Raw genomic sequence first — 26,572 nt, 5'->3', positions numbered from 1 at the left:
GTCTAACTTTAGTGCCTCCAAGCTCAGAGCCCTATTCCCAGTTATTCCATTCCTTCCTAAATTTGGTCTTACCCTAACTATAATGCTAATCCTGACCTGACTGTGACCCTGACCCTGGTCTCACAAGGTACCTGATAATATACTTGACCTTCTTCAAACTACTACTTTCTTGGTGTGACCTGCACTTAGATCTCTAACCTTCAGAGGTTCTATGCCCTTCATACTTATTCATTTAGGCAAATGTTTAAGCATTTCCTTTTCAAGGAAAGCCAGCAATTCAACGGATTTTAAGCTCTAGTATAAAAAGGCTGCATTTGAATGGTGTTCAATAGCTCTATTCAAAATGAAATCACATTCTTCTGGGGAAATTTCTGGCATCAGTAAGCAGGTGATAAGTAGAATTCATGGATGGAAAAACATCTGGTCTTTGAAATCACAAAGCCATCTAAACAGATGACGAAAATACTCTTCAATTATGCCTTTGGTTATGTACACAGGTGGCTGGTCTCTGACCTGTCTTTTTGGGTTTTAGAGTACCAACAATACCAATATTGTCCATGAGATGCTTTGATAATCCACTGATGGATTATTTTGGGTGAATGCACTTCTCTGACTTTTCCTCATGATCGTGTTTCCTTTGGCCTTCATCCGGATAGCAACCAGGGTGTCCCTGTTCTTGTCTGTGAATGTCTTTATGTCTTTATTGGGTCGGTCATCACACTTATTTTCCTTGTACTAAACTTTAATCCCTTAATTAAAGGGATTAAATGCCTGGGTAAATTTGTCCTTTTTACCATAAATCACCTTTTAGTCTGTGCCCTTCAGAGTGGAAATCCTTCAGAAGCTGACATACACCTCCTAATGTTGTTGGGGCATCATTTTGTAGGCTTCTGAGTTGACATCAAATTTTTAAGCATTTAAGATTCTAAAAATCTGCCACATTAAAAAAATACGATGTTCAAATTTTAAGTGCTTCTTACTGCAAGGATACCACGAAATTCTCCATCTTTCAGGTGGCCCCATGTGTTGGTATTACTTGATAAACAGTAAAAACCAAACAAATGATATATATCCATCATATTAGTTTGCATATTTAGATTTCAATAGACATGAGCACCTTGATAGAAGGAGTTTGAATATATTCTGAAAGATTTTTATACCTCCATACTTACAGAAAATTTACCAGACGTTTATCTACATATATGATAACCAAGCAGCAGCATAACCACAAATCCACCCAATATAACGTGTTTTGTAGGCTGAGCATCTGCATCTTTTCTGATTTCTCCAGTGCATCCAGTTGGCAGAGAGAAAGTTTAAATGATCTACAGCTATTTGAAGAAGTATTTTCTATGACTTGGACCTAACATGTATAGATAATTAAGAATATTTCATGTTAAGTCATGATTTCTATTTTTATTAATAAAGAAAGAATTGCACTGAAGGAAGAAGCCTAACACCAAATATGTGTATGTGTGTTGGAGAGAGTGCCCTCATGTGGTGATGCTTAGGCAGATCCTGCATGCTACTGGAAAATGTCCCTAAACTGCTTTATAGTTGTCAAGCAGTTTTGTCTTGTCATAGAGCACATCCTGTGCCCATCAGAGCCATCACTAATTATTATAGCTTTAAAATCCATTTCAATATAATACTCTCAGTAGCTGCATATAATCAATTGTGACAGGCAATTAAGATACAATCTTAGTTTCTTTAATTGGCCACAGATAACTAGGTAAAATATACAAAGGGAATCGGATTCATTAGGGGTTAGTCATTTCTCTGTTTCCATATTTTATTCAGTCATTTTTTTACATTTTAATATTTCATATGAAGGACTTGACTGTCCAACAACAAGCAACTAGGAAGAAAAACTTAATCCTGCAACTATAGCACATTGCCAACTATATATTCTCAATCTCTCTCTCTCCCTCTCTTGCTCTCTCTCATTCAGTGCACTCATACACACTGTGTTCATGGACATCATTTCATTTAAGAATTCCTTGACCTGTTTCCTTTACCTCATTCTTATTAAGACCATCTCATGATAGTTATTCTACCATATCTCTATCAAACACCTGTAGTCATACAATTGCAAAGTAGATTGACTCCAAGTGTAGTTGATAGACCTGGAGATTTTGCATCCTAAAGTAAAATTACTGACAAAATATGAAGAGCCATATAAATCATTAAAGCTAGCCCTCCATAGGTGGTAGTTTTTCAAGAGTAAAGCTGTAATTAGAAATCATAGACTGCTGACAACATCATGACTATTATTAGGTCAATGGAGCTTAAAGAGGTGCTAAAACATCAATCAAAAGATTTATCAGATTTAAAGTTCAAATGAAAGCTGTGATTGGTTATTAATTTACTTGTTATGGAAATCAAGTTCCTTGTACTGAAGAGTTGAAGGATTGAGATGAATGAAATGAGACTATTAGTAACAATAATAATTTTTATTATTACAGCTTCTATTTAATGAGTGCCCACTCTATGTCAGGTGCAGTGCATAGTACTGCCTATGATGATGTTTAGTTATCACAATAGTCCCACAAGGCTGATGTTATTGGTCCTATTTTACATAGACCAGAAAACTAGGGCCTTGAGAGTTTAGGTGGTTCATATGAAGTCACACAGATTATAAATTGCAGAGTTACTGGTGTTCTGATTTCAGTGAATTACACTGCCTTTACTGGAAAGTAAGCAAGAAGGAAAAATCCTAGGAAAAAGCATTTGCAAGATTAAAGAAGGTTTTAAGGAGGAAGGTGGAAACAGAAATAAAACCTACTGGATTCATGTTTCAATTTTTACAGTATTTTATGTAAGGTCAGAATATATTCATTACAGTTGTCCTTAAGTTCTAGTTTCCAAGTATGTAAAATTGAATGTCAGAGAGGGAAAAATCAATAGCTAAATCCCCATCCTGTGAAATCAATAATATCCTTAAAGACATCAATGACTTCCAGATCTTACAGATAGTAGATGGCAACATCAGGATCAGAGCACAGGGCGGGCCCTGTCTTCTTGCCGCACCACCAATTCAAGTATATTTTGCAATAGTGTCCTGCCTTCAAGCTAACCTTACTCAAATCCATCCACGACACTGTCGCCAGTGCGGTCTTGCAAAAACACAAACGTGACAGAATCATAAGTTCTAGAAATTATACTGCAGTAACAAACAAGTTCAAAATCTCAGCAGCTTAAAGTTAGAAGATATATTTCTCTTTCACACTACATTTTCACTTTGGGTCAATTTAAAGCTTTGTTCCACATTATTCTCTCTTGGGGATACAGATTAAAGGAACTCAAGTTGATAGAAAAGCTACCATCAGGAACATTGCCAGTGGTCATTGCAAAAAGAGTGAATGATGAATTATCTTAAACCTTCCAGTCAGAAGTAATACATGCCGTTTCTGCTCATATTTAGCTGGGCAAAACAAATCATTTGATCAGACCAAATTCAAGGGCTGGAAAATACAACTATCCATATGTCCAGGAAGATAAATGGAAATGTCTGATAGACAACACCAATGACTAACACACCTATCCTTTGCTTAACTGAGAAATACTAACTACCAAAGAATGAAGTCCCAGCACATTTGTCTTAGAAAACCCTCTGTGATGTGGCCTCTGATAAACCTGCTGTGTATCATCTCCCACAAGTATCCTATATTCTAATTATCTTGACTCAGTAACTATTCTTCCAAAGTATCGAGCTATTTCAGGCCCCATATGTTTGCACATGATGTACAATCTATTTGGAATTTTCATTCCGCCCTATATTTCTCTGGTGATTTCTTACTCTTCCTTCAGGGCAGAGATTCCTCCTGTATAAGGTATTATCAGGAAACTTTATCCCTGATCCATATGTGCTTTGGCCTTATGTCTACTATACCCTCATCAAACTGTATCACTCATTTGTTCATATGTAAGTCTCATTTATTAGATTGTAAGTTCTCTGAGTGCAGCATCTCTGAATCATTGCTAGTACTTAATAAATAATTTTTGATTGAAGAGTAAAGTCACCTGCATTTTCATAGGGGATAAGAAGATTTAGCAAAGAAGAGTAAATAATTATTATTAATCTATTAGTAATATACCCAGTGTATTTGAAAAAAAAATTGGGGAATAGGCATATGGAAAGTTTTTCATTCTTTACTGATAAAACTACTATTTTTCTAAATACTCCTCTTTTTTTATGCCACCTGGTAATTTTAAGTTGGAGTGGAGGGTTGTATATGTGTTATATATGTGAATCATTTGGGAGCTTTTTTTTTTTTCAAACTCCCCCATCCTCTTACAGACTTCTCCTTGGGGAATTTGGGTGCATCAAGTTTCTAATAAAATCCTTTATTGAGAAACACTATTATGGTGAGAAATGCATTTTTTCACCTAGTAGCATTTACTTTACATAGGTACTCTGTAAGTTAAGTATGTAATTTCCCCTACTTTACAGGAAGGAAATAGGTTCAGAGAAGTTAATTAATTCACCCAAATGTACATGGATACTAAGTGCCTGAAATAGATTTCAAACTCAAGACTTTTTGATGAAAAAATCATGCCATCAACATGCTGTCAACAAAATAAAAGTAGACGCATCTTGTAAACCACGTGTAATTTTTTCATACACATACATCAGTGGGAGATGATGTTCTAAAGAATTATCCTACATTCAGTTTTATCAGGAGTCTTTGCTTCACACTATCTTTACCCAAAGCACCTTGATAAATTATAAATATCAAGCCTGATCACTTATGCAGGTGATAGTTTGGGGCTCACATAATTTGAAATTCTGAAATTATACTTGATGGACAGCTGCCATTTTTTGTTTAAGTTTAGGGCCCACTCTTGGCCTTGTGGTTCATGCTGGTTACACATTCAGAAACCTCGTGACCATCACACCCTTACCCTTACCAGCAAGTCACTCGGTAGTATGTGATCCTGAATTTCTTGGTAATTTGGCATTTAAAGAAAAAGAACAACATATTTGTTTTCTAGGAAACTTTTCTGCCAAGAATTTCCTAATACACCATAAACTACCAGTGATTTCTAAAACATGTTCTTCTAAATACATACAATTAGCCTCAGGCCATACTTGCACAATTATTCCTTTCTGCATGTGAACTATGTCTGTCTGTGTCAAAACAGTTTTTATCAGAAAGCTCATGTAATTTTTGAATCAAAAAATCAGTTTTCTGAAATATCTATGAAAAATAGAACTAAGAACTTTATTCCTACCACCAAAAATAATGATTTTATATTTCTTCAATGATATCTGAAAATATTAAAAGTGTCTCAAAATTTTACTCAGGCATTTTATTTGGTTATTTCAGCTTTTAGAGAGATACCTGGGCTTAGAATTTGTGTGAAAGACTTGAGCAAATGCAAAAAGGCTTGATTCAACAGTAAGAAAACCCAATGATCTTGCTTCACTGGGGCAAATAATTACCACGCCTATTCAGCGAAGTTTACCATTCGAGAAACCAGGATGAGTAATTACTAAAGAGTGTCCTAAGCAGTTAGGCTTGCTTCTGCCTGAGGAGAACTTGCAACCAAACAAGCCATGCTGCCTCAAAATCATAACAAATAATTTAATTTGCCTTGGTTTATAAGAGTCATCTCAACCCAGTAGAACTCTTAATCAAAATCCAGGCTTAGACAGATAACCCATCCTCATTATTCAGTTTGGGCCTCAGACACTTTGTAAATCATTACACAATGTTTATTCACTACTTGAGTCTCCTTCCTAGAGATTAGTGGCCAGTTTCTTGAATCTTGATTATAATCTTTCAACCCTTCATACCATCTGGGTTAAACTTATTCTGTAGCACTTTTAATTGAATTTTATATTTCCAGAGCACTTATTTTTTAAATCTTTGTCTTGGAAATAGCAGCATAGGACAGTGGTAAATTCTAGGATATTGTAAAGTACAGTTCACAACACAAAGAAATATCTTAATGTATTATCAATGAGTTAATTTTCTTCAGTTTTGTATATGGATATTACAATAGGTTGCAAGACAAGAAAAAGACATTTTTAGAAATGTAGGCTCAGACACAGGCAGGAATACTATTCAATTCACTAACTGGGATAAAAAATGTGCACATGTATGAAAATGCGGTTATGTATTTCAATATGGTTTGGTTGTTAAGAACAGGACTTTGGAATTGGACAAAACTTGGTTCAGGTCCCAGCCCTGGGCCACATTGACCTTGACCTGGGGAAGATTTCCTAATCTTGGTGAGCAATGTATCACTTGCCTGTAAAGTAAAAATATCATCACCTACAACTCAAAAGTATGGTGAGGGTTAACACATTTGAGCTGATTTTTGTAAATAAAGTACTTTATTTGCCTGGTACAATCTGTATGTTAAATAAATAATATACTATTTTCACTCTAACATTAGTGTTCTTCAGTAATAGATGCTGAATGATGTTTTACAGAAATATGCAGGTAAATGTCTTTGAGTCTTTTTTTTTCTTTAGGATTGAAAGTGTAATTTTATTTAGATGTTACTTGTTCATAATCCACCGTAAAATATACAAATAGATTAAAAAATTGTTTAACAGAAGTTATTTTCTTTTAAAACTCACTTTAAATTCAGTTTACAACAGCATTGGTAATACTGGAAGATGACAGGTATTTTGATTTAGAAAACAAAAATTATTTGCTACTCTGGCTGATACCTGGAACTTTCTAGAACTTACATTCAGTGATGCTTCTGTGTTCTTTAAGTCCATTTTGTACTCAAGATGGAAGAACATATTAAAGCTACTATCCATGTCATGATTTCTTCTATTTATATCTTATTACAATAAAATGATTGACACATTATTCCTAAATATTCATAAGCCTGTTAATTATTAGTTGCCTTCCTATAGTTTAATCAACACATTAATTTCAACTTGATTTTAGGCCCAGTGAAAAAGCTTTGCTCTGTGTGTTATGCAGTTTTTTAAAAGAGTGGAAAATAAACAAAATCCAGTTTGGTTATTTTGGGAGTATTTTTCTCAGCAAAATGGATTTATTCTAAAATTTAAATCCAGATGTTTCCTAAATTGTGCTACTGCATGGAAACAGAAAAGTGAAGTTTTTGAATACTCAAAAAGTTTTTACCAAAATAAATGGAGAAAAACATTTACAAGCATATTCCACATCTATTAATGTATGTTTGAAAGGGTAGTTATAAACAGTAGGGTTATATTAAATTGTCTCCAGTTCTATTTCCCTTTATGTATTTTCGTTTAACTTCTCTTTGAGCCTGTTATACACACTATATAGGAAGAAAAAAATAATGCAAGAGCAAGAACGTGCTCTAGGATATAATAGCACATACGTTTGATGACTTCATGATGCATCCAATTACTCCTAAATTTGATTTAAGAAAGAAAATAGAATCCTTTGAAAGTTATGTTATTTATCAAAAATCACATGAAATTCTTATTTGATAAAAAGAGAAATTCACTGGTAATTTATAAATGAATTCTGGCTACATTTGTGAAAGCAATCCTGATGAAGAAAGTTGTCTGTGGCACTGGTTTATTACTTTTTGCCTTCTGTTGCTCTAACTGACTGTTTTTGCAAGTGGAAGAGATTCTTGGAAAAGGAACAGAGAAAATCAAACTTCCTTCATTGAATATGACCTGAACAATAAGCATTGTCATTAGATGACCTTCAGGGTTGTAAATCAGCAGAGGACACGTCAACTCTAGATTTGGAAAAACAATCCTGGATATATTTCCTCATATTAGAATGAGAATCTTAAAGCATATGGGGAAGCAGAAATAAATTGTGACTTAGTAACTCTGTCTTAGAAAACTGCAAAATAATCTAATAGAGACAAGCTTCAGAAAAATCCAGAAATCTGGAGGTACGGTTTATAACAGAATATTATATGCCAGAGATTATATTATTCAGGACATCTGGGGGATCTTCAACAAATGGGAAAAATATAATCAATAGATTAACAAAATTCACTTAGTGACTCTAAAAAGTGCATGGAAAAAATTACCCAGTATCTCATTCTTGGGCAAACCCAAAGACTATGGTATTAAACCAGTATGTATTTTGGAAACAGACCTGTGTTCAATTCGGAGCTCCACTACTAAAAAGGTATGATAGCTTTGGCAAATTACTTAACTTCTCTGAGTCTCAGTTTCCCTTTAATTGCATTGATGATGATGATGTTTATGAGAATTAACTGAGGAAATGCATTTAGAAAACAGAGTAACTGACACATGGCACTAAAACAGATTCAGTTTCCCATATTTCTAAATATTTATACCTTTAACATTAATTATGAATGTTAATGTTATTAAATCATATAAGATAAATCACTTAATATGCTTATGAGCAGGGCAATAAAAATTTATTATTTGAATATTTCAAACCGTATCCATTATCTGAAAGCATTGATGTGCTGCAGCGATCACTTACTCACTCACTTAGCTCTCACTGTCTCTTGAGAGCCAAAGGTTAAATATTTAAGAATTTTACAAGCCAGATGGTAGTTTGAAATTTGCTTTGGTGAGAGTATTTACACTACGGAAATTGGGAAATGTTACAGACCGGAAGTTTTTGTTTTTTGGGTTTTTTTTTTTGGTTTTAGAGCTAGTTTACCAGCACACCACTGCTTAAAGGAAAGGATAGAATTTGAGAGAAAGAGAAGCTGATGAAAGAAAAGGGATTCTTCTTCATAATAGTTAGGATCAATATTTTAGTTTTTATAAGGAAATTTTGATTAAAGAACTAATTAACTGTATATGTGTATATAGTATGTGACTCCTTAACTACTTCTACAGTAGTGCCCTGTGGATCTTCTACTTCTAACATCACGCTGGCTTTTTGCTTTTTCACTTTTTTTTATACATCCAATTACCAGGCTGGTATTTATTAGAACAGATACTCCTGTGTATTATGCTCCATTCATTTATTCATTCAATAAGCAATATTCAGTACCTATCTTATGACAGGCCCCAGGCATGCTCAAGGTGCTTATAACATGACACCTAATATAACTAACCTCAATGCTTATCCTATGCTCAGAGCAGTAATCAACTCAAAAACACTATGAATTTATTCCCATTTTACAGATAGAGCTTTAAGCCTAAGAGAGGCTTAATGCCTACAATTCAAGGAGATTGCAATTGGCACAAGCAGAATATCTCCAGAGTCTATGCTCTTCACCTCTGTCCTATATGGTCCTACCTTGAGATTATTGGAGTTAGAAACAAATAGCAAATAAATGCAATAAACTGTAGAAATGACAGTCTTTGGAAATTAAATTTCTATCATTCGGGTTTATCCTGATCCTAACTTGGTACTACACAAATGCATACAGTGCTGAACTTTCTACTGGATGTTCTGCAAAATTACCCAGTGCGTCTTATCCAGGAGAGATTTCTGTTTTCTCTGAAACTTGGGCAATGGTTTGCAATGACAGAGTGAAGGACAAGTTTTATAAAACCGTCTATGAAAATAATAGCCAGCAAAAGCCTTCCACCACGGACTCTATATGCATCATCTTAGGGTTGTTTTTTTGTTGTTGTTTTTTAAATCATTTTATGCCCATTATATCAGGTAATATTGGATCTTATCTAATATATGCTTCTATATTAAAGCATATAATGGTAATAAGTAAACTGAGAAGTTTAAGTCTGCATATTAGACAGCATATTAGACAGTGGCCTAAGGCACAAAGATGGCATACAAGAATCAACACATGGAAGATGGGATTAAAGAGTTAGAGGTAGGCAAATGAATGTGACTCAACCAATTGAGCTCCCACATAGGAGGTCTAGAGTTCCATGCACAGGGCCTCCTGGTGAAGCAAGCTGACCCACGCAGTGAGCTGGCCCATGTGGAGTACCAGCCCATGCAGGAAAGCCGCCCGTGCAAGAGTGCCAGCCGACACTGAGAGCTGGTGCAGCAAGATGCTGTAATAAGAAACACAGAGGAGAGAAAATAAGAAGATATAGCAGAACAGGGAGTCGAGATGGCTCAAGAGAGCCCACTCTGGAAAGTCCCAAAATCGGTTTCTGGAGTTGCCTAATGAGAATAAAAGCAGACACAGAAGAACACACAGTGAATGGACACAGAGAGCAGAGAACAGGGGCAGCAGGGGAGAAACAAATAAACCTTAAAAAAAAATAGTTTTGGAGCCAATTTCCCAGAAATAATCTGTACTCCATAGGAATTCAGACCTGGATAAGTAATGAGAAATAATTACATGTGGTGAATTACGATGTAGTCTAACATGTCACTCAGAAGTAATATTTTCACGATCAAAGCATTAATGAGTGTCAGACTGAGATCCCCAGGAAGCAGACCCTGAGGCAGAGATTAATGTGCAGAAAATTTATTTAGTGCTCTTGTAATTAACACCATAAAAGGGAAGGAAGAAAAAATGGGTAAAGGGAGAATTTGAGCTGTTAATTTATGGACCTAAATGTGGCTGAAAGAGTTGATTAAGGAAGATTAATATTAGTTGAAGGACAGCTGGAGGATAATATTGGGAATGTATAACAATGATTTTGGCAGTAGAGAAGGATTATGGTAAATAATATAAATACAGGAATATTCTACTACAGGTGTTAAGAATGTGGTGATATTAATACATGGGAAATATATAATTAATGTAAGATGTAGCCTACAGTTAACAACAACATTGTAATGTTTTTGTAGCAAAATCAAAGTTGGTACTACATTAATGCTAAAGTTAAACAAAAATAATATGGAGTTTGCTTTATGAGATATTAATATGATTAAGCATTTTTTTCTCTTCTTTATTTTTTTCATTAATAAAGAGACCTTGACTCTGTCATTTAACGTAATTGTGTTCATTTGTGTATCTTTCTGAACACTAGAAGAACAACTGAGTTAATAGTTGGAATTAGATGAGAGAAAAGTGCATGGAAAGAACTTTGTAGGAGAAACGTTTCCATCACTTGTTTAGCTGCATTTTTCTGTTTTTATTTTTTTAATTTGAAATAAAGTTATTTTTTTTAAAAGATGACGTTTTTCCACTTCTAACTCTACAGGACAAGGTAATGTGAGACTGGAGACCAACTAATCAACATCAGTAATTTAGACAGATTCCATAAGTGGAACAGGATGATAGGCTAGTATCTAACAGTTTGCAGTTTTTACTCATATTTGCCCACATAATCTGAGTTTATTATATTATGTGACCTTGAGCACACAATTCCCATTATAGTGTTATTTTTCATAAATTGCATATGTGATTTTTTCCTACTTCTGACCCATCAGTCTAGCTCCCTGCTGTCATTTCCAGAGTTTACACTCTGTCTTACGGTCCAAACAACAAATATCTGCTCCCTCTTTAGTCATTTCTAAACCTGCTGAAGTGTGAATTAAGATATAACAAATACAAAAGCACATAATTACAGACAGATGTCTTCTCCTTTCTACCAAATTTCTCACATAAGTATTTTCACCAAAAAAGAGGTAACAGAGTCTACATAGAGAAATATTTAAATCAAGTTAGATAGATACTTTTTATTTAAAATATAAAAGATATTAAATTAAAATTTTGATGTATTATAATATATGTATATGACATGATTTTCTGGATAAAAGAATAATATTAAACAATGTAATTAATGTCATATCATTAAACACTTCAATGACTTTCAGGATTTGTCAGTGCTCTAATTAATACTTGATCTTATTATGTGAAGTATGTCTTTGGAAATTCCAAGACAGAGCAATATCATCTATTTGTTCAACAAATAATTGAGTGCCTAATATGGGTTTGGTGATTTTTAGGCACTGGGATAAAGAAGTGAACAAAATCAAGACTCTGTTCTAATGAAGTTTATATTCTAGTAGTGGAGCCACAGTAAAAATTGAAAAGTAAATGTATATAATACTAAAAAGAATCAAAAAGCAAATAACTATTTCAGTTATGAGACAATGATACATGCTTTTCAGACAATTTAAGTGGATTGGCTGATCTGGAGACATCTTTTTGTGGGATGATTCCTAAACTGAACTCTGAAAGACAAAACAGTATCAGCCCCTGACAGAAATCAGAGAGTAGCTTAGGCATAGAGAAGAGTCAGGGTGAAGGCCTTGAAGCAGGAATAAACTTGACATGTTCAAAACTCAGGAAGAAAGCTAATGTGGCTGGAGGCTGGTGAGCAAGGACATAAGTGGGAAGCAATGAGGGTGAAGAGTAAACAAGGGCCAGGCCATTGAGGACTTTGTAAATAAGGTTAGGAGGAAGTGGGGGAAGCGAGAGGAGACATTACAGGAGGTAAAGGAGAAGGAGGAGGAAGAAGAGTAAAAGGAAAGGAGGAAAAATGATGAAGGAAAGAAGAGAGAAAGACAAGAGAGAAAATTTTTTCTGAGCAAAAAAAAATTGCTACCAGAAAGCACGGAATCTAGTCTGGTTAAGGAGATAAACTTTAAATGTAATACAATTGAAGAAAACTAATCACCAAAATTTTGAGGGCATGGAGTGAAAACCTACTAGTCTGGGGGTGCAACTCCCCATACTGGGACATTCTCATGACAGTCACAGGACCATACATGGGCTTCGCTAGATGCCTGAGGAGGGGGAAAAGGAGGAAAAAGGCTACAATGGCCCAAGATTGTGTAGTACAACAAGTATTCTATTTCCCGTGAACCAAGTTATCATAGCTATAAGATTTAGGCTCAAATGAAGTTTTTATTCTAGAATGTTGAACTACAAATGCCAGGTGGGGAAATTCTGATTATAGGTCCACAAAGAAGAAACATGGTTCATGAAAACAGCAGATCTGGAATTCACAAAGAGCAAAGGGGACACATAAATACTATAGAGATTTAGTAGCAGGAGAGACCATTTTAGGTCAGGAAACAGAAGGAGTGATTTTCAGAGATGGTGGGTCAGATGTGTTTGAGAGAATATGCCTTCTGTGGAATGGTCCACTTGCCATCCTTCAAGAAATCACAGGGAGTTTGTAGTTTCTAGACCAGACCTGGTTGTGTACTGTCCTTTCTTGATTATTGTGAAACTCATGGGTCCTTTTGTGAAAGGACAAAAGTATAAATTACATTAACTTTCCTTAATTTACTCCTGGAATTATACTTTATAGCTAAGAATTATAAATATAATAAAACTGAATTCATATAATCAAGCTAGAGTCATCAAGATAGAATATATTGTCATAGTGGGCATGTGATGAATAATATCCAATGGTAAATGTCCATAATGTATAATATTAAACATAAGAGGGTACTTTAGTTAAGTCTCATAGAAATTAAAAATAAACATCCTAAGCAAATAGAAGAGATTTGGTAGAGAAGTTTCCTGTTCTTTGTGTTTACTGTGCAAGTTACTACTAATGTGATTCATAGAGTCATATAAACTATTGCCCTCATTTAAATTGAGACTAATCAACTCTGGCAAAATATGAAAAGATTCATTTTTATCTTTTATTATTCTTATCTGTGTTTCCCATGTTCGTTCTCTCTCTCTCTCTCTCTCTCTGAAAGTTTCTGTGCTCAAATAAACTTGTGAAATGCTGGGTTAAATAGACAAGCAGGTTTCCTCACTGCAGGACTTCTCAGAGCCTTAGTTATGTGTTGTGATTTTCCAAGAGGACATTATAATTTCCCAAACATGAAAGGGAGTATTTTGTAGAATGTTGTCTCGAATACAAACATGATTTTCTTCCTGTCCTTTTTTGGATGGGAAGATTTACAGAAATCTTGGCTATACTACTAAAATCTTCCATTGTATTCAACAGGAATAAATTGTAACTATTGAAAATGATCTTGACCTTTGTAGCAATTTCCTCCAATCCTGAACTTACCATAAGCATTTCCCCAAAACTGTAGACAAAACTTCAAATAAACACTTAAATATATCCTCAAAAATATATCTTTGTTTGTTGGTTTCAGTAATAACGGAATGATAAAGTTTTTTAAGTCTAAAAAGCTTTTTGTATTTTTTGAGGTTATGCTCTTATTGCAAAAATTCATACATATTTTTTGGGAAATCAGTTTGACTTTAAATAACTGAACTTAGAAATTGCCCCTCCCCCAAAAAATCATAATAGAAAATTTAAGTTTTCAAATATTTTATAAAGACATTGGACTTATAATTGTTATCCTACAAGAAAGGATAATCATTTATGTTTCTTAGATTTTTCTAGATAAATATCCCTTAACTAATATTTTGGGAAGACAGAGAATCTAATATACTTTAACTTAAAGTGAATTTATTATTGTACCTAAAAATCAACTAGAATCTTAATGCCGCAACTAAATCAGAAGAGATATTATATGATTGACTCCCTCATTTTACAGGTGAAGATATTGATTTAAAGAGAGCAAAATTCTCTGTAAATCTCAGGTTATACAGTAAATTATTGGTTAGGAAGTTTGGTGCTTTAGAAAGACTACTAGATTAAAAATCCAAAGACCTGCATTCTAGCCAAAGTTCTGTTCCTTTTTTGACAGTGGATACCACTGTAATTTCCATGAAGGCAGAAACCATGTCTGATTTACTAACACTAAATTTTCAGTTCCTAGCAAGGACATGGAATGTAGAAACTGCACAATTAATATTTTTGCATGACTAAATTAATGAATGACTAACTTAAGTCACTGAACCTTTTGTACCTCAGTTTTCTTATTGGAAAGTGGTAGAGGTATGTGTATGTATCTTAATTTGGCAGCTCCTTAAAAGTTACTGGAAAATTATAGCTTATATACAAGAAAATTATTATTACTATTATTTTAAGCAGTGCTAGGACTCAAATTCGGTTACTTTGATCCACAGAATATTGATCTACTTCACAATTGACCTGTATAAGAATCTTGATTGATATTTTGTATTAGTTTAAGTTGGGGGAAGCAGGAATAAAATTTTGAAATGGCAAACTTAGAAGTCATTGCTATTTACCCTTCATCTTTCATGTTACAGGAACAGAGCAAAAAATATGGATAAATTTAATTGTACATGATCCAACAGTCATATGTCCTTGGCACTTAAATGTGTTTTTGTACTTTATCGAAATAAAGAGGTACTCAGTGTTCTGGTAATTGAACTAAAACAAAATAATGAGACCAGAGTGACAATATTTGATTCAGGATTTCCTCATCTTGTGTCTTTGCCCCTTAATCCACACAGAGTGACATTGCTCTGGATTTGAGCCATCTCTCACCTTGCCTGAATGAAGGAAGCTATTTATTTAACAAAACTCAGTGGAATATGTACTAGGTGACTGACGCAGGGATAGAAAAACAAAGCAAATTCAGCATCGTTAAGTGGGAGAAATAGGCATAGACAATATCCCCAGTATACTGTGATAAGAATGAAATTAAAGACCCTTGCTACTCCCCCTCTTACCCAGGGGTCACTTTGCCTCCAATTATTTAGGGAATTAGAAGCAATCATGTATGAAACCCAAACACTTTCCAGCATAGATTGTTCTTTCCCACTTCAACGTGTATACCAAGAGAGTTTCAAATGTTTTTCTTTACAATATTAAAGTAATTAAAAGAAAAAAAAAAAAAACCAATATCAGAAATCTCCTTCCAACTACTTTCAGATTTGAGGACTATAACTAAGTGAACTATTCATAGTCAGGATAGTTTTAAAACTGTTTTGGTTCTGTAATATAGTTCCTGAAATTTTCAGGGCCTAGCCCTGACACTTTTCTGGCCAAGCAGTAGAGTTAACTGCTTAAGACAGCTAAAGAATGCCATTGGAAATATCTAAAGACTAAGACCTTATAGTGAACTAAATTTAATTTGACAATATTCAAATTAGACCAAGATCATTAGTCATAAGTATATATATAATCAGGCACTAATAGACTGTGTGTGTATAAGTATAGGCATGTATATATAGAGATATAGGTATGGGTATGGATATGGGTATATTCAATATAGTTCATCCAGTCAACTAGTCTATTGGATTTTCCAGGCAACAATTGGTTGCATTAACCATTCTAGTTTTACTTAAACTGCTGTCAACATTTAGGGTGGCCTAACCATTTGGCCAAACTAAAAAGACAAATTTCATTGATTTTAGGAGTATTCTTTTCTAGTAGGTATAAAATCAGAATGTCTGCTCTTTGGTAATAAAAAGATGTCATTCTTTTAACTAATTTTTGTTTGTTTTTGTAGGTTTTTTTGCTAGTAAATAACAAAAGAATAATTATTTCAGTATTGATAAACCATGCACATTCTGAGAAGATTCTCATCCTACACAGGAAAACAAATTATTTTAAACAAAGTGATTTGGTCATTCTAAATTGCATAATAAAACACTTGTGATCCTGGAATATCAGAGTGAGACTAAAATTAATAAACAAAAAAGGCAAATGAAAACAAATCTCATTTTATGAAGGAAATTTAATGATAATATTCAAGTAGTAATACTTAGTTTTATTTTCAATGCTGAAATTATATTTAGCAAAAGACATATTTAGAATACATTTACTCACCACTATTTTAAAAAGTATAGACCCCCATTCTTCAAATTTTTTGAATTATTCATTCACGGACATCATGATTGCATGGGGACTATATTTCACAGACATATAGAAATGTAGCAAATTTTCTTAGAATTTCATTCCATAAGTAGAGGGAGTTCTACTGATATTTTCAAGATTAAACCAAAGCAAAACTAGCTCATATCTACTCAGTTCAATGTTGAAGAACTGATGAATTTTTACTGCCTCCTAAGTAGGTTTTGAATTTTTGTCTCATATCTAACAATTCAGTGTTTTACTTTTAAATAAAAATACTTTGAAATAAAAATAAAGGCTTTTAAAGTTTCTCTATAGTGTGTCCATTTTTACGGAGTGTGAAAGGAATAGAATGAAATTATTTTTGAAGAGTTAGTCATTACCAAAACAAGGGCCAGGAATGATCACAGCAAAACATTTCTCAGGGGATAATTTAATAACATTACTAAAAGTGTGGAAATCCATATACCACCTAGATGATTAGGGAGAGGTGTTATTAGGTAAGCCATTATCTGAAACCCACTGAATCACTGTTCCCTTTGAAAAATGATTGGTCCTTTTTGTCTAAAGATGGATCTTAAAATTTAAGAGAAGTTCCAAGCACCAAATGTGAAAGATATAAAGAACACAGATCTCGCACATTTCTAGATTTCTCTTCATAGATGAAGAAGTGAGGTAAGACATCAAATCTTTGCTTCCATAATTTTGAGAACTCAAACCAGTAAACTCTGCAGGATATAATATTTAGGTAATCCTAAGTGTCTTGAACTAAGGCAGAAACTTTTACACCTAGAAGACAAAAAATAAAATTCTTTTTCCACAGGTTATGGTACAAGTCAACACTACAATTTAATTCTATAATCTATTTTCTTAAATTAGAAAGATATCAAGTTTGGTTTTTAATATGCTTTCATATTATTAGACTTTTAAATGTAACTTGTCTGGTGTTGGACTAGTACTCTCAGATCTTTATTATAATGCTTTTTCAAAATTGACAGTGAAGACCCACTGGGTCATTTGTATGATCCCGTTTTGGGCGTTTTCTTGTCCAAAAGGCTTATTCTCTTCACTGTAGAGGAGCACAAGAGATAAGGTAAACTTATTAATGAATGCATTCAACTACATCATATGCCACCAAATGAGTCATTTGGTCGCAGTGAACAGATAAGCAAACAATTTTAGTTTTTAATAAACAGCTCATCTGGGAGAAAATGAGCTTTGTTTTAAACAGTTTTAAATATTATCTTTTAAATCTTAAAATGTCAGTAAATACCATAGAATTTATTCATCTAGTCCTCTGATTGAACAATACCAAGAGTTATTGCTATCAAGATTTTTTTTTTTGAGTCAAGAGTCTTTTAAAGGTAAATATCACATTAATTTATTTTCTAGGTATTCATCTGAAAATGAAAATAATTCTTCTTGGGATCCTGGGAGCCACATTGTCAGCCCCAGTAAGTAATTTTATGGCACACCTGATTTCCTTATTTAAAATTTGTAACAACCCTCCCCCCACTTTTTAAAAAATATTTCTGGTTTTAATTTTAGCTTATCCCACAGCACCTTCTGTTAGCAAGCAATAGCAAAGAGGTTAGTTTAAACACCTAATCTCTTCGTTTCTTGCCAAAACTGAGGGTAAGAGATAAAAATCCTTCACTTGATTTATTCTGCATTGCTATCTATAACCAAACACATTTCCATTGTTCATGTTTGCTTTGGATACCAGCTTACTTCTTGGCATATACTTTTGCACCCTTTGTTTGATTGTAAATTCTTCAAAGGCAAAGACAAAATCTCTATATGTATGTTCTAACAGCACCTAATGCAGATGTATAAAAGTGTTTAAAGGCCTAAAATGATTGGCAAAATCATTGGAATGGGCTAAAGTTGCACAATCTCAGCACAGGAGAGGTTATTAAAACCCAAGCTTGTTTTCAAGTCTAGCCTTTAATCACTATAATTTAATTCAAACTTAGTGAGAAAATGTCTCACCTCTAACAGGAAACTCTGATCAACCAGCTATGACTTGTGCTGTATTTGTGGTAAACACTATTAATAGCTTTAGCATGTAGAGTAATCTTATTTTCATACTATCTTTCCTTTTCTAGTTACTTTTGAATCTTAACAATGCTGGGCTTTTGCCACTATAGCTTCAGGTAACTATATCTCAATAATTATTTCAAGGAGTATATTTTCCACTTCTCATTTTTATGATACTTTATATGAGACCAAACTGTTTTCAGATTTCATTTCTTATACATCAGTTTTTAAAGTTATGAATTTTTCCCATACATTTAATGACCATTTGTTTGACGACTAAAGTAAACACTTTAATCTAACAGTTACTGACTGATAATTTGTTATCAGCCAGGCACTAATTCTTAACAACAACCCAAAAAGTCATGTCCAGTGTGAAAAAAATATTTGAAATCTGTCTGACAACTGCAGAACATGTGTTCTTTCATCCATTTCATTCTGCCTTATATTTCTCATGACCTTTAGGAATTTAGCTGTATCTCATGTTATTTGCAAGGCTCATAATGTGTCAAAATTCTGTTCTTTTTTATAATGCAGCACTGGAAATATAGACACTGCTTACATTTTGTCTCTTCTTTGCTCAGGATGGTTTTTCAATTCTTTTTGACATGAAAGAAAAAATGCTTCCTTTCTTTCTTTTGTGTCCTTCTAGGGCCCAATTAATACGCTGATTCCTTCTTCCTCTGGAATTTTGCAACAGCAGCAGGCTCAAATTCCTGAACTCTCCCAGTTCTCTTTATCAAGCCTAGACCAGCTTGCCGGATTCTTTCCAAACCATATACCTTTCCCAGGATGGGTCAGTTTTTCCCAAGGAACCCAGATGGGCCAGCTGGACCCCTCATGGCCCCAAACACCACTGCAGAGCTGACAGGGCCTTGACCGTGTAAGTCTAGCCTTTTTCATATTTGTGTTCTGAAAAGAGCTAGATATATATTGAATATAGAAAATGAATACTAATCTGCTTTGAAATAAGATGGGAGGTATAGAGCAAGAATTATTTCTCATAATATGTTCCTACAATCACTGAATGCACTTCCTTTATCTTTTCTGATTCCTACTATGAAAATACCACTCACATCAGCTATTCTAGGCTGACACCCACAAATCAGAGGTGTGCTAAAGCATGTCTTGGAGAAGATAATTAAATAAATTTCATCTAAGCTGCAAAGGCAATTGATACCAATGAGACTGCTGATACAAATAATGCATATCTATAGCTAGGTAGATGAAAAGAAGCTCAAGAATATTAATAGTCAAGTAAATGTGTTTTTTATGATTCCTTTCTTGGCAGGTGTTGCCCTATATATTCTCCTTCAAATTGCCCCAAGAGCAAGAACAGGTAAATGAATAGTATACCACTGCTTCTGTAGAGTGATGGCTACATAATCTCTTCACTGAATGCCTTCATATTTCTAGCTGTGACTCCCATTACAGGGCTATAAAAACTCAGGCAGTGATATCATTCTCTAGCTGCCACCATTGATGGCTATCATCAGTGTGTTGATGCTCCTCAAATGGGGACAGCTAGACAGAGAACCCAAGACTCCCGAGTTTTCAAGGTGTTGCTATGTTTGGAACAGAGGATCTCACTAAGCCAGAGGCTTTACCCTCCCAGGATCTTAAGTGCTGGCATTTGGGATCAAGTCATTTGGAACAAGTTCATGGGCTGAATTTGCCCATCCCTAAATTTTGTTTCTGAGGTAAATACATTCAGTGCTAATATATGATATCCAGAAATGAGAAGCACTCATCAACATTATCTGGCATTTAGGAAATTCTGCTCAAAGCATGTCCAGGTTCTAGTATATTTTCAACTTAATTCTATATATTGCAGTCAAATGATTTCCATTAAATAAGATAATCTAAAAAAGGAAGGTAAACTAATAGAATCATTATATTTATGTGAACTCCATCCAATATTAGGATATTCAATTTTATAATGTCCTCAGTTCAAGGAAACAGAAATAAAGATGTGTAATATTACTTAACAGCAGGATGTAGACTGCCTGATAAAAACATACCAGTTAGCGCTACTCTAATTATTTAATTTCGCCCCACCTTGACCTCACCACAAATGAAATATTCCTTAGAGAGATTATCTCATTCTCAGCCATAAGCATTTAGGGAGTCAGATACATTAACAAGTGGAATTACTTCATTTTAAGGATCAGGAAACTGAGTCATAATGATATTAAGAGCCCAATACTAATGAAAGAAACTAGCTGAGTTGAAATATAAGTCTCCACCCCTCCTTTAACCACTAAACCAGTGGCTCTCTAGTTTGGTGGTAACTTTGATAATTAAAAATTGCTGGACTTTTCCTCAGGTGTAATGAATTAAAACCCCATGCATCAATCCCAAATATGGTTATCTTCTAAAATGTTCAGTAGGTGATTTTGCTTCTTGATCAGGGTTAAGAATCACTGTACAAGTCATGCTCCTTCTTGAACCATGTAGTTTTTGGGTTTTGTTTTATTTCTTTTATCTAATACAGTGTCTTATTCAATGATACATGGAAACAAAACAACATTCAAAACTGCAAGAATATACAATGATCCCCATTTTTTATAAACAAATAGGCATGCATATATACATAATCAGGCATACCAGTGGAAGGTGGTAAGAAAGTTACAGGTGATTTTATTTTTCCTTATCCTTTTGTAGATTTTACACATGTTCTAAAAAGCATATGAATTATTTTAATAAAATGAATTTTTAATTGCCTTTAATAATTACTGAAGACCATACCTTCTTGACATATCATATATTGTGGAAGAATGTCCAATAACATATTCTGAAAAAATGTGACTTTTGAAGAAATAGGAAAATGCTGCATTGGCTCTCCTCTTCTTTGATATTTTCAAAGTAATTTGCATACAAAGTCCTGAAATGTTCTTTACCCACTATCTCCTGAATGTGTTTTCCCAAATGACCTTAAAAACAAACTCCCTTTTCACATGCGATACAAATTATTTCTGTAGTTTCAGATGGGATGCTTTATTCAATCTTTCATTTGAATTTAATGTAGTAAAATTGCTGGATATTAAGCAGCTTTACAATAATATTGAGGGAGGCAGATGTGGCTTAAGTGATAAGGCCTCCATCTACCATATGGGAGGACCTGGGTTTGATCCCTGGTCCTGGTGAAAAAGAAGAAGAGAAAGCATGCCTGCAAGGTGAACCAGTGCCTGCAGGGTGAGCCAAGTGCCCATGCAGTGGGTCAAGTGCCCACATGGCAAGCTGAGTGCCCATGTAGGTGCTTACGTGGTGAGCCAAGTGCACACGTGGTGAGCCAAGTGCCTGTATGGTGAGCCAAGTGCCCACATGGCAAGCTGAGCACCCATGTGAGTGCCTGCATGGCAAGCCAGTGCTTGTGCAGCAAGCCAGTGCCTGTATGGTGAGCCGAGTGCCCTCATAATGAGCCAAGGGCCCACGTGGGTGTACATGTGGTGAACCACTGCCTGCGTGGCAAGCCGAGTGTCCATGCAGAAAGCCGAGCGGTCGCATGGTGAGCCAGTGCCCACGCAAGTGAGTCATGCACCAAGATAATGACACAGCAAAAGAGAGGTGAAGGGGAGAGTCAAGGTGAAGCAAAGCAGAGACCAGGAACTGAGGTGGCACAATTGACAGGGAACTTCTCTCCACATCAGAGGTCCTCAGAATCAAATCCTGGTGAATCCTAGAGGAGAAACACTAGAAGAGAAGACAAAAAGAGAAATAGATACAGAAGATCACACAGAGAATGGACACAGCAAAAACAGCAGGGTGGGGTGGGGGAGTGCGAGTGGGAGGGGAGTGGAGGGAAGGGGAGGGGATGAGGAGGAAGTAAGGGGAAGGAGAAGAAAAAATAATAATATTGAAACTAGAAGATAAAATAAAATCATTAGGTTGATCTTAAAGAATCTCATGTATTTTCTGTTCACAAATAGATGCTTCAATACTATCCTGTTTACATGTTCCTAACCTTGGCACAACCTCAACAGGCACTTATACAGTCACCCCAACAAACAGAATAGCAACTTGAGGAGCAGGTATTGTAAATGTTTGATTTTCATCAGATCAGTCCCATCTGAGAACAGCGAGGAAGAGGCAAATTCCCAGAGAAGATAATGCCTGAGTACACTTGGTATGAAAACTCAATGGCAAACTGGTATTCATAAGAAGATACAGTGATTTCTCCTAACGTATCATGTGTGCAGACTAATTTGGTAATGCTCTCAGGCTGGATTCTGAAGAGTCAGAGTGTGGATTTCAATAAAATCAGAGACCTAAAGCAAAATCACCTCAAAAAATGAAGTTTTCTCGCTTTAAAAATCTATCAGTGCAAGCAAAACAACTCCATTCCTCTGCCCCATAATATCTACATCCCTTCTTAGTATGAAGCAGTCAGAGCAGACGTTGCCCAAATCCCTCAAGACTGAGAAATAAACAAAAATGAGGAGGGAGGAGTTTAGCCACTAACCGAAGTAGATTTATTGTTATTGTAGTTGTTAATTGAGTAACTTGTAAAACTGATATGAATAATAAACTTTTTAAATGAAAAAAATATCTACCAGCCTCTGTCATGACATATATACATGGGGTTATTAATTAAAAATTAAAGAGTAAACTGAAAAGAGCTACCACAAAAAGATGCTTGTGATCTTTAATACTGAGATACAATTAGATAAATTTTATTGAGTTTTGTGAACTTGCAATAAATTTTTAGAATTCAAATGTAAATCCAACTGGCTCCTACATAGCTAGCATTCTTTTACTTAGAATGGAAAGTTTTTTAAAAATAGTTTTAACTACTACTCTAAAACTTGACATCCCAAATTAGAGAAAACTGAAAATTATGCTTTAAATAATTTATAGTAGTAATTCTAATAAAGTCATATTAATTTAAAGAGAGAATTTTTAACAATAATTACTTTTTACCATCTGGAATATTTGACTTTAAAAGGAGTATTTAATAGGGTAGAAAAAGATACGTAATTTTAAGTATTCATTTATCAAAAATTTATGGCAAAAATCATCAGTTAATCTCATGCATTTTTCAAAAACAGATACCATTCTACACTCAATTTGGATATATTCTGCAACAAGCAGAACCTGTAAGTACGTGCATACTTTACAATGAACTTAACTTTTGAAAATACTTGCTTCAAAATCTATTGCATCTATCAATGCTGTTCAGCCAAAGATCACCAAAAACACACCACAGAGGAACAAAAGTTGGGTTTATCCACTCATAGTAATGAGGAAGAACACACACCGTGGGAAACTGTGGGGTGCCTTAATAGGAAGGTATTCCAATTGACTTCCTACAGCATTTGGGCTTGGGTTAGGTGATTCAGTGAGAGTTCAAGGAAGAGGGTATTTGGTCTGGATTGGGTATTCTAAGGAAACAGGAGTAGTTTTATAATTAGATATCTTAACAATTCTTACTTAAAAGGCAAGACTAATGAGGCAAAAGCTATGGTTGGCAAGGAAGCAACAGTCAGTCATTAGCCATGCTATGAGGATGTTTGGTACTTTTCTGACTTGCTCAGTGACTTTGCTTTAGACAAGATTGTGAAGTGACCTTATTTTTTGTCTCACTTGATCCTGTTCATGGACAACTTTATCTGATGTTGGTGTTTCATGGGCTTGCTTATGTTTAGCAAGAGGCATTACAGCCCAGGAGGGAAAGGCAGCCCAGCCTCTAACAATACTGAAGCCCAGCTGTTGTGTAAGACCAGTTCCCCAAAGTCAGGAACTTCTTTTCTTTCTCAAATCTAAATGATTATTTCTGTTTTTAAGAAAATAATTTAAGACAATGGGGACTGTTCAACTGCCCTGGGCAACAAAACAACATAATTTTAGAGAGCAATAGTTTAGGCTTTTTTAAAGCTTTCTAATTTTTCAGGTTATACCGGGAAGCCAGCAGCAATTCACCTTTGATCCCTTCACAGGCACAGCTCTGGAAACTGCTGTGACAGTAAGTTTCTTTAGGACACTTTATTAGTTTTCAACAGCTGAAAACTTACAGGTTTCAGCACTATTGTTAACTTTAATCTAAATATTATTATAGTTCTACCAACAATTATTACTTCTTCCCCCTATAATTTTTTGCTAAGTAAGAAAAATTCTTTTAATTCAAATATATATTGAGGGGCAATTATATGCCCATGTACTCCTCTAGGTACCCTCGTTGAAAAGCAAGTATTAAAAGACTACCATGTTCACTTATATAAAGTCATAGTCTTTCTAAAGAATGGTTTATGAACTTGAAAGCTAATAAAGACACGTTGCTTAAATAAAATGTTTTCCTGCTATCTCTATCCTTTTGCTTTATATTCTTCCAAGTTTTGATCTTATACTTGAACCTATAAGCACTCTGTTTTCATTCTCAATCTCTATAGCTAGCAGGAGAAATAATACCAAATTTACAAGAGGAAATTATAAAATTTAGGCATCCTAGTGCTAGGATTGTCATGCCTTCAACTTCATCAAAACCCGGCACAATCAATGAACTTGCTTCTGCTATAGACCCAACTATTATCCCAGAGCTAATGTAAGATAAGGTAGTATAATCAAAGATTAATTTTATGTGAGAAATTGTTGGCTAATATAAAACATAAAGTTAGTGCTCAATTTCTAGGCCTTAATCATGTTTGAAGTAATGAGAAAAGTAATGATGTGGTAGAATATATGGTGTTAACCCTGAATAAGGAGGCCAACAATTATTTATCAATAATTAAGCAGAATACAATTCAATTTTGACTGAACAAGCACTTCTTATGTATGTCCTTTTTTTAACTAGGCCAAGACTTATAGCCTAAGGGGACCATAATTGTTGTCCTAATCATTCAAAGTTTTTGGTAGGTATTTGCCCAAAAAATATACATTACATATGATAAATTAAAAGGGGGAAATTTTTCAGAAAGTTTAGTAAAGTACGTTCTTACCAAAATGCTTATCTCCTGTTATAGAACTAACAATAATTATGGGAGTTTAGAGATTTTTAAATATCAAAATAAATATTTGAGAAACATGGCTGCTTAATCAGTAAGATTGATGTAAGCTCTGACCACACAAATATTAAATATACTAGATCCAAATACAGAGTCAGCTCTCAAATTACTATTTCATTTTCAGGCTAAAAATTGCAATAATGCCAATAAATCTGTAATAATATTGTCATGAAATAAAATCTCAAAGTGAAAAAGAAATCGCATAAGAACAGGGAAATTTCAAGTCCCATTATCTTTTTCATTAAACTTAAAAGCCTTAATTGTTTGACCTGCCCTGTAGTGCTTGTTTGGCTGTGAGGTTTGGCTGAGTTTGACAGAGGGGCGGGCTGGAAATAGCACCAAGAGGTAAAAAGACACACTGAAAAGCAAACAATTTGAACTAAAGGGCAAACTAATCTCTGTCTATGAATCTTTTCTAATTCTTCCTTCTATCAAATGAATGCTCAGCATTCTCCAGATGGAAAAAAATCTCTAAAATTACAACTAGAAGTGAATAGCATTGGCATCATATTGATAAATCTCCTCCATAATATGGTATTTTGTATGAGGCAAGTCAATTTAAGTCATAAAAGAACTTTATTATAGTGTGGTCTTTGTTCTTTGTGGTATGAATACCAGTGAAAGTAAAACTTTCTATTTCTTCATTAAATAATTTAGAAAATATCTATCAAATTTTCACAAAACCATCTAACATTATTAAAATTGCTCTTCTGTCTTATTTTTCAGAGTAAAAGATGTGACAGTGTTTCGGATATCATTTTAGGCTGTTTGCTTCCTCAACGCTAATATCAATTCTTTGAAATATTCAAAGTATCTTGACTCTTCTCCTGAATTTTTTACTTTATAATGAGATTACACCTTTAAATAAGTCAGAAAAACTGATACAATCATGTAAAGACTCCTATCTTTACAAAATTATATTTCCTTTCAAATATTCCATCATTGCATGTCTGGAAAGCATCAACACTGAAAATAAAGCTAGTATCACTAATCAATTAGATCCTTGTATTAATAGATTGTCTCTAGATAATACTGTTACCCCTGGGAATAA

General features: G+C 34.4%; 2 protein-coding genes across 2 annotated transcripts in view; one reads left to right on the top strand and one right to left on the bottom strand.

Moving 5' to 3' along the window:
* CSN2 (casein beta) overlaps positions 1 to 26,572 on the bottom strand; it is a 202,927-nt gene that overhangs the window by 142,074 nt on the left and 34,281 nt on the right. The window lies entirely within an intron of this gene.
* ODAM (odontogenic, ameloblast associated) lies at positions 7,775 to 25,304 on the top strand. The gene is given in 10 exon segments (XM_071212531.1): positions 7,775 to 7,869; positions 17,879 to 17,940; positions 18,595 to 18,642; positions 19,176 to 19,386; positions 19,685 to 19,692; positions 19,815 to 19,862; positions 22,453 to 22,554; positions 23,572 to 23,619; positions 24,414 to 24,485; positions 24,910 to 25,304. Coding segments are annotated over 9 exon segments (741 nt in total). The 5' UTR covers positions 7,775 to 7,869; positions 17,879 to 17,892; the 3' UTR covers positions 25,066 to 25,304.

The sequence above is a fragment of the Dasypus novemcinctus genome, chromosome 1 (assembly GCF_030445035.2).
Source record: "Dasypus novemcinctus isolate mDasNov1 chromosome 1, mDasNov1.1.hap2, whole genome shotgun sequence".
In the NCBI taxonomy this organism is placed as follows: domain Eukaryota; kingdom Metazoa; phylum Chordata; class Mammalia; order Cingulata; family Dasypodidae; genus Dasypus; species Dasypus novemcinctus.
This window is presented reverse-complemented; position numbering and strand designations above follow the sequence as displayed.